The 9629-nt window shown below is 41.5% G+C and overlaps 1 protein-coding gene across 4 annotated transcripts in view; it reads right to left on the bottom strand.

The window, feature by feature from the left end:
- CTNNA1 (catenin alpha 1) overlaps positions 1–9629 on the bottom strand; it is a 172970-nt gene that overhangs the window by 11549 nt on the left and 151792 nt on the right. For all 4 annotated transcript variants that reach the window (XM_022588907.3, XM_089908474.1, XM_089908476.1 and 1 more), the window contains 2 exons: positions 7961–8117; positions 147–347 (listed from right to left, as the gene is read on the bottom strand). In XM_022588907.3, coding sequence (XP_022444615.1) covers positions 147–347; positions 7961–8117 — 358 coding nt within the window. The remainder of the gene's footprint in view (positions 1–146; positions 348–7960; positions 8118–9629) is intronic.

The following is a 9629-nucleotide window of genomic DNA, read 5'->3' as shown; positions in this document are numbered from 1 at the left end:
TGACATACCTTCTAGAATTCTTGTCCTAAGACCGAACTGAGTCCCAGCGTCCTACTTCCTAACCACAGGGCCTGTACTAACTGGATGGCCTGGCCACCAGGCCATCTGTGTGTGGGGAGCACAAGGAAGGGAGGCAGCCCCCGCACCTGTGTTGGAGAGGAGCTTGGTGGCTTCCAGCACCTTCTCTGTGTAGACCCCTGGCTCATAGTTGTCCATCTCTGAGGTGACCACGTGAATGACCCGAGCAGCTCGGCCTCGAATTGCACCAGCTGTGCGGTCCAGCCCATCCACATCTTTCTCTTGGAGAGCAATGACGCATTTGTTCACGTCTTCCAAAATGTGATTCTCTGAGGAACAAACAAAAAAAAGCTGAATGAGGGAGGAGGCCTTCCACTAGAAGGGGACAACTAGTTGGCGTCTATTATTCATCGACAGCTCACTCTGTGCCAGCTACGGTGCCAAAAGCTTTACACGTATCATTTCACTCAAGAGACCAGATTAACTGTCCCACAGAAACTCAACCTGCAATCACCTCCAAGAATAACAATCTTTATTCCAGGTTTAAAAGAGAGAGACAGAGATGCCCATCTTTAAGGCACAGTTTTAAGCCAGGCGGAAAAATCAAGATCACAGAATCCTTAATAATTTCTCCTTCCCTTAAATGATTTCACTGGTTTTACATCCCAAACAAAGTCTAAATTAGAAGAAAAGGTTCACTGTAAGGTCTTATTCTCCCAGTTCCTTGCTCCTCCCTCCAGTAGATGCCGATGGTATTCAGACAAGCTACCAAGATGCCAGGACAGCTCTGGAACAGGAGAAGGCCCTGGAAGGCAGGTTAAAGTCCCCTCTGGAGGGCGCTGAGGGACCGCCCCTGAGGCAAAACATTCAGTAAACCACTCATGGGATGCAGGTGGGCCTGTTGTGTTATTTGAGGAAACCCTTGACTCCTGTTAAGCTGTCTAGTCATAGAAAAGGGAATGTTCTCACCACCAGGAACTGCAGAGTCTACCAACAGACAGCCCAAGTGACAGGGATGCCCACAATCCATGGGGTGGGTGGGTGAATGAGCAACACAAAGCCTCCAGGTCATTGTCTGCCCATTTCCTTCCAGCTTGGCAAGGAGCTTTCAAGACAGGTAAGAACTCTTAGAAGCAGTGTCTGTTAAAGACACGCTCACTTCCTTAAACCAAGAAAGTACCTGGCACAATAGGTGAAAGACTAATGGTTCTGGTTTTTCTGGAAGAGACAGGACAATTAGGGCAAATGTAATCTGTTTAAGAAACATCTGGGGCTTCCCTGGTGGCGCCATGGTTAAGAATCCGTCTGCCAATGCAGGGGACATGGGTTTGAGCCCTGGTTCGGGAAGATCACACATGCTGCAGAGCAACTAAGCCCGTGCACCACAACTACTGAGCCTGTGCTCTAGAGCCCGCGAGCCACAGCTGCTGAGCCCACGGGCCACAACTACTGAAGCCCGCACTCCTAGAGTCTGTGCTCTGCAACAAGAGAAGCCACTGCAGTGAGAAGCCTGTGCACTGCAACGAAGAGTAGCCCCGGCTCACCGCAACTAGAGAAAGCCCACATGCAGCAACGAAGACCCAACACAGCCAAAAATAAATAAATAAAATAAATTTAAAAAGAAAGAAAGAAAGAAACACACCTGGTCATTTCTTTGCCATCCCTGGTTACCTTATGCTTTGACCTGTCATTATCTAGACTGGTTCCTGATTTAATTCCCTTCCAAAGTCATTACCCTTCCCTCACAGCCTCTGCTAACATACTCAGTCAAGTTATACATGACAGTGTCTAGTGGTCACGATGCTATTTCCTCTTATCTCAAGGGGAGCCAGAGGCAAGTGATACTTAGTGGATTCAGCAAAGAATAGAGCCACCACAACGCCCTGCCTTTGGGCTTCAAGATCCCCTGTAGGCTCCGGGAACAAGGCCCTTCATTTTGTAGTTCCCAAGAGACTGCAGGAAGGGACTTGCACCCACAAAACTAAACATACTCTTACCTATGATCCAGCAATTGCACTCCTTGGTATTTGTGCAGTGGAGCTAAAAACTTAAGTCCTCATAAACCTGCACGCACATGTTTACAGCAGCTTTATTCATAACTGCCAAAACTGGGAAGCAATCGAGGCATGCTTCAGTAGGTGAAACGAAAAACTGTGGCACATCCAGACAGTGGAATATTATTCAGCACTTTAAAAAAAAAAAGTGCTATTAAGCTATGAAGAGACATGCAGGAACCTCGGGAGTTGCCAGGGGTTGGAGCAGGGAGGAATGAATAGGTGGAGCACAGAGGATTTTTAAGGCAGTGAAAATGCTCAATGATGGATACATTTGTCCAAACCTATGAAGTATATACCACCAAGAGTGAACAGGAATGTATATTACGGACTTTGGGTGATAATGAGGTGTCAATGTAGGTTCATCAATTGTAATAAATGTGCTACTGTTGTAGGAGATGTTGATAATGGGGGAGGCTGTGCGTGTGTGGCTGCCGGAAGTAGATGGAAAGTCTCTGTACCTTCCTCTTAATTTGGCTGTGAACCTAAAACTGCTCTAAAAGTCTTTTTAAAAAATAAAAATTCATCAATTAAAATAAATATCTTTCCAGGGAAAGCCAAAATATAGTAAAAATTTCTACTGCAGAAGGGAAAAGTGAATTACCATAAGATAGCTAAGAAGACCATAATTTAGCATGTGCTAATTCAAAAATTAGGAGACTTGCTAGAATTTACACCATTGCACTACTGAAAGAGATAACGTATTAAACTTTTTACATAAACCAATTTTAGGAGGAATATGTGAACCAGTTATAAGAATAAATGGATTTAGAGCCCATGTTTAGATCAGAAACATCTTTTATATACAAACTCTCTACATATTAAACTAAGCAGACTGGTACTGAGCCTGCCTACCATACTAGGCCTTAGGTTAAAAACTGCTGCTTTTACTGAATCTAACATTTGGGGAAGGGGAAGGAAAGGAATAAAAAGGAAAGAAAAGATGTTGCTGATGAAACTATGAACCAATGTTTTCTCATATCACTGATTTTTAAGACTCATCCTGGTATCAGGATTGTTAATACCAGGGGACGGAAAGCACATCTTAGAATCAATGAAGTATAGCATTCTTTGTCATTCATTAAACAAAGTAGCCCAAACTTCCACCAAGGATTTGTTAACCTTCATCTAGGTAAGTGTGTTTTTACAAATCAATTTAGATCTCCTTGAATTTATACAGGTTTTCTTCCAGCTGAACCCAAACCAGGGAAGAGCTTGCCATTCTTTAGCCACCAAGGAAGGCTTCTATTTCAGGAAGCTGACTAAAGTAACATCTTCCACCTTCATTGGGAAAGCCCCAGCCAGCTGAGGCCACTATATACCCAGGACACAACAACCTGCTCTCTACACTTGAGCCCTAAGGGAGAAGTGAGTTCCCACTGGACATGTGCAAATATGGGAGGGTTGGAGGTACCCACAACTAACTTAAACCATAAGTTACTTTACCTTAATTGAATTTCCAAGTAAACTCAGCATGGCTCCATTTTGAGTAGACATACCAATCTGTACCCCATTAAAAACTGATTGTTTAATACAGTCTTTATCTGTAGATGCTTCTAAAAGGAAAAAAAACCTACACACACACATACAACAGTCTATCTCCAAGGGATCACATTATGGACGTTAACATATCTGATTTTCATTTGAAAATCTTTCTAGAACTGCCTGCACAGATCTTCCCATCCACATTAATGGCTGTACCGTACCCTACTGAACAGACGGAGGGGCCATCATTCATTTATCCAGTCTTCTCTTAGGCATTTTGGCTGAAGTGAACATCCTTGTACAGGTATTTTGGCAAACATCTATGTACACATCCCTGGGGAAATTTTCTAGCAATGGGAATACTAAGTCAAAAGGCATATATGTATAAAGTAGATGTATGATGCCTAATTGCCCTCCGGAACCAAGCCAACTGGCATTCTCCAGAAAGCCTTCAGTCCACAATGTCTAACAGGGCCCGTTCCGCCCTCCCCTTGCTCTGGATATCTTTATCAGTGCAGCCTTATGCATTCACAGGAGATGATAATATTAATACATTATATAGAGAACTTACTCTAATATTATGGAAAGATTCTGAGTGCTTGACATTTAACTAACTCTATAGTAACCACTTTTTAAAAATCACTATTAATTAATGTGGAAACCAGGCACAGAAGTATTGAGTGACTTGCTCAAGCTAGGGGGCATGGGAGTCAGAAATCAAACTAACTTCACCACTTCCTTACCTTACTTTCAGTTTTGGATTTTTGCGATTAAACACAGAAACAAAAATTAGGTACAAAAATCCTTTTATTTAGACCAGTCAGACCAAATTATTTGAGCACACTGACAATGAAGAAGAAAGAGTACAAATTACTACTCCTATGTGTTGCCCCAAAGTATCTAATGCATTATGTTATTTGTTTCCAAGAGCACTTGGTAAAGAAAAGTAATAAACCCAACTAGAACCACTCTAACCAACCACTTGCAACTTAAAAAAAAAGGGGTGTGTGTGTGGGGAGGATCAGAACTTCCACATGAAAGCAGAGTAAACGAATGAGAAAGTAAATTTCATTTCCATGGAAAATGTTTATCAAATACAATTCAAATGAAATTCAAACAGTCTTTATCGCTTTGATAAATTTCAAACCACTGTCCTTAAGGGATTGGTCCATATAAATATATTCACAGTTTGCTGAACGCTCTGTAGCATCCTAAACCACCTCCAATATTTACAAGGAAACCTTCTGAATAGAACAGCTTGGGGAACAGGGGTCCCGCTCCCTCTCCCCCGGAGGTGGCTTGCATGTCCCTCTCTATTTTCAAGTGCCACTGGCATATTTGATACACAGTGACTCAAGTTCCCCCTGCCCTGCAGCCTCATGAAACACTGGCATCAGGGTCTTAATGGCTTTACCAGGTTACACACAAGATGACCATTAATTTTTGAGACACAAATTTAGGATATAACTTGTAATAAGCACAAGGGAACTTCTGGAACCAATGGGACAGAATATCCAGGAACAATGGAGATAGAGCAGCAGAGGGTCCTTTCAGTCCTATCCCCTAAGTAACTTCCCTTTGGATGGATTCTCATGAGTGGGCAGGGCTACAGCAAACACACAGGCCCCAGGGATTTCAAGGGGGATCGATGGTGAAAAATCATTACTAGAACTATTCCTCAGAACCTATCACACTGCCATAGGGCCACAATATCCCAGGACACAGTAAAACACCACCACTCCAAGGAGTCAAGCAGCAGTCTTACTTTTCATTACATAAAATTTTATGAAGTCCACCAACATTAAGCCAGACCCTGTGCTGGGCACTTGTCCTGCAGCCCCTTACTCAGAAACATGCCCACCTTGCTGACAGACTACTGAGCCTCTGGGTAATAGGAGTGGGCAGATCTCAGCTTCTGATATAAAGACTGCACAGAGTACTTGCAGATGACGCCTGCTCTCCAATCCACGGGGCACCTCTAGAGAGGCTGTGAGTTGTACAAGGGCCAAGGACTGGGGACCAGTGAGGGCCTGCCCGGTTGAAAATGGGATTCCTCTCAATGAGAGCCAGTGTATCAGGTGAGATGGAGAGACATCTCTAGTCTGCCACATAAAAAGTGCTAAAGCTGGGCTTCCCTGGTGGCGCAGTGATTGAGAGTCCGCCTGCCGATGCAGGGGACACGGGTTCGTGCCCTGGTCTGGGAGGATCCCACATGCCGCGGAGCGGCTGGGCCTGTGAGCCATGGCCGCTGAGCCTGCGCATCCGGAGCCTGTGCTCCGCAATGGGAGAGGCCACAACAGTGAGAGGCCCGCGTACCGCAAAAAAAAAAAAAAAAAAAAAAAAGTGCTAAAGCTGCCATGGGTGAGGTAAGTGCATAAGGGTATAAAGGAGTCTGAATGCTAAAAATTAACTGGTCAATCCAGTAGAACTCTGCACAGGTATCTGCTTGTCTCTTCCCTTCATCCCATGCCCCTAAAAAGCACACCATAAAAATCAAAGGAATTGTGAATAACAGTCTTGTCCTGTTAATTATTTAATTACTTGACACTGCTAAGCAAGTCTGTGACAAAACATTAGAGAAACACACTAAGGTGGATCTTTAAAATTCAGATGCTCTGAAAGCACCACCACTTTCTGAGAGGGCTGTTCTGTGTTTTTATTTGCTAAATAGAAACTGTCTAAACTCCTTTCCATCAAGTCAACTCTTCTACTTTCCCACATTTGCATAAAAATTGAACTTACTCACCAGACAAAAGTGTATCTGTTAAAGAATCTGATTTCTCTTTATTGTTCTTCTGTTTTATGTCATATACCCTAAAGATACTGCCTGGATCCCACTAAATGCTACTGCAAAATCCCTTTTGTTCTCTGATTTGAAGAATGTTGCATGAGGGACATTTGATTCTATTACATTTTATTTTGCTATAAGAAGGCCCGAAAACCCCTTGAGACCAAGCCTTACTTGGTAAGTGAGTTTAGGAATGTAATATCTATCTCCGGAGGGGGGCTTTGTATTTAGATATCAGAATTTGTTGTTTGCTTAAAAGTGTGCTGTGAAAGTGGAGTGTTTTTCTCTAAATCTATGAAAAAGAATAATTCAGTACTTCACTGGGGAAAACAACAGAAGGCCAAGATTTCCCAAAAAAGCAATTCCTGCATTTTTGGCACCTGCAAAGATGTGCTTACAAATGGGTTTTTTGTTTTAAAGTACCAGCACCTGCAATTTGGCAGTCCTGCAGCAGCATGATTTACCCCCTTGTTTTGCAGTTTACGGATTGCCTGCTCCCCACTATCTCAAGTAGAGCCAAAGCTCCAACCCCAAGGAAAGCGAGCAGACACAGGGGAACGTTATTATGCAGAACACACTGTCACCTTATATAGGTCACTGCTGGAGGACTGTGCTGTGCATGTACTTAAGCCCCGCTTCTGTTTCAAGCCCCATTGGCCACTCACATCTCCCACATTCCAAACTGTGGTTCCCTGGGGTGACAGGTAGTTTCAGCCCTACAAGTACCAGCCATTGACTCTGCCCACAGCCACTGGCCTCAGGAAACCTGGCACCTCCAGAGAGCAAGCAGTGCAGTCGAGGGCAGCAGAGGCCTGTTAAATGGAGAATGCATTTATACTTGCTCAACTCTAAAAAGATGGATTGAAACTTATCTCTGTGATAAACAGGGAATTGCAGTTGACAGACATTTTCTATATGAATGCAATTTACTATGTCATTACCAGTTTATGTTTATATAATGAAATCAACTGTTTTTGTGAGGTCAATTACCCAGATTTATTTTTTGTAAGTTCATAATTAAAAGGTACTTAAATATTTCCTCTCTGTTTTCTATCTGTGCATCATGCAGACAGAGTCTTTCGAAAAGTAGGCAGTTAAACTACGATCTTTTCTGAGGGAGAGAGAAAGAGAAGCTTTCCAAGGGGAACAATTTTTACAAAAGAAACTAAAGCTATGATGTTGGGAATCCCTCCTCCTAAGTCTCATAGGCTCATAACAAATAACCACACCCAGGACACAGGTGTTTTTTCTAAACACAGCAGCAGCAAGAGAGGTGGATGGCTATGGTGTTGTACAGGTCACAGCTGCAAGATCTTACTCTATATAAACAGAGAAAAACCTCTGCCAGGCAGATTACTAATTCACACTTCTAAGATCGAGACCAGCCCCATAACAAGGGAAACAACTCCAACTCCAAGTCCCACTGCTCAGGAGTCAGTGGTAGCTTTTTTTGTTGTTGTTGCTGTTTTTAATTAAAATGAAAATCAGCACAATATTATTGCTAGAATAATTTACCTGCCCATACCTGGGGGCATTTTGATTGCCCATTATTGTAACTTAGGTGAAAGTAATTATGCACAGCCTCACATCCTTCTCTGGGGAATCAGCTCATTACCTGAGACAGCCAAGAAGTCATCAATGGAAGTAATGTCATCGACAGCATCTGTGAGAACTCGGACTTGTTTTTCCCACTGTTCTTTAAAAAGATCCATGTTCTCTTGGGCCAGTTTACTCTGTGGTTTTGCTGCTAAAGCCAATGCAGCATTGATAACCTGCAAAGACATTAAAGTTCATTGTTTACTCTTTCAGAGTCATGAAAATAAAACAAGTGAGACAATTTGGTCAGCACAGTGTCTATGCTTTGTCTCCTGTGCATTTCATGAGGACGCATGATACCACATGCTCCACTGTTAACAGTTACAAAAATGAAGTAGAGAAGTATTAAACAACAGGCTTTATATGTGAATGGAGAAGTAATACATCTGAAATACAGTAATACACTGGAACTATGGATGATAACAAACAAAAGTATCTCTAATCTCTCCACCCTGTGATAACAACTCTTCACAATTTTTGACATTATATTCCAGGCTTTTTTTTCCCTCACATACACACGTTATGTGTGCCAAATGAAAAAATACATAATTAGAATTTTATGCTACATAAAACTGACTATTCCTGTTTCTTCTTTTAAATACTTCTCCATATCATTAAATGTATGTTAAAAAACATTAACTGTTCATTATTCCATCTTATAGATGCACATCACTATTCTGATTATACGATACCGAGGTGTGTTCCAGTCACCCACCATTCTTAATCTTGTGATGAACATTTGGCATTTTAGGTTCTGGGTACATTCTCAAAGTACAGAAAAAAAAATATTTTTTTCTGAGATAACTGTATTTGACATATAATAACTTCACAGAAAGTATAACATTTATTAAGTTTAAAAAGTAATTTCTTCTAGAATAATAAAAAGTAACTACTTTAGGGAAAAAAAAAACAGCTTTACTGAAATATAATGTTATATACCAAACAAGTCACCCATTTAAATTGGAAGATTCAAAGATGTTTGGTATATTCAGTTTTGTAACCATCACCACAATCATTTTAGAACATGTCCATCACTCCAGAAAGAAACCCCATATCCACTAGCAGTCACTCCCTATCTCCCTGAACCCTGTCTCCTGGCAACCACTAACTTAACTTCTGTCTTTATGGCTCTACCTATTCTGGACTTTTCCTTAAAATGGAATCATATTAATATGTGCATTTTTGGAACTAGCTCCTTTCACTTAACATGTTTCCAAGGTTCATACATGCTATAGAATGTATCAGTATTTCATCCTTTTTATTGACAAATGATATGTCATTATACAAATTTATCACATTTTCTTTATCCATTCATCAGCTGACAAACATCTGAATTCTCTCTACTTTTTGGTCATTATGAATAATGCTACTATGAACATTCACATATGTGTTTTGTTTGTTATCATTATTCTTGCATATATAACTAGGAATGGAACTGCTGGATCATATGGCTAACTTTATGAGGAACTGCCTTACTGTCTTCCAAAGCAGTTGAACCGTTTTTCATTCCTACCAGCATGTATGAGGGTTCCAATTTTCCCACATCTTCAACACCTGTTTTTCCTTTTTCCTTTTTAAAAAAATTTTAGCCATCCTAGTGGATGTGAAGTGATATCTCACTGTGGTTTTGATTTCCATTTCCCTGATGGCTCATGATGTTGCTTATCTTTTAATGTACTTGTTGACCA

The sequence above is a fragment of the Delphinapterus leucas genome, chromosome 3 (genome assembly GCF_059928025.1).
Source record: "Delphinapterus leucas isolate spDelLeu-1000000601 "Yukka" chromosome 3, BTC_Dleu_Yukka2, whole genome shotgun sequence".
Classification (NCBI taxonomy): Eukaryota; Metazoa; Chordata; class Mammalia; order Artiodactyla; family Monodontidae; genus Delphinapterus; species Delphinapterus leucas.
This window is presented reverse-complemented; position numbering and strand designations above follow the sequence as displayed.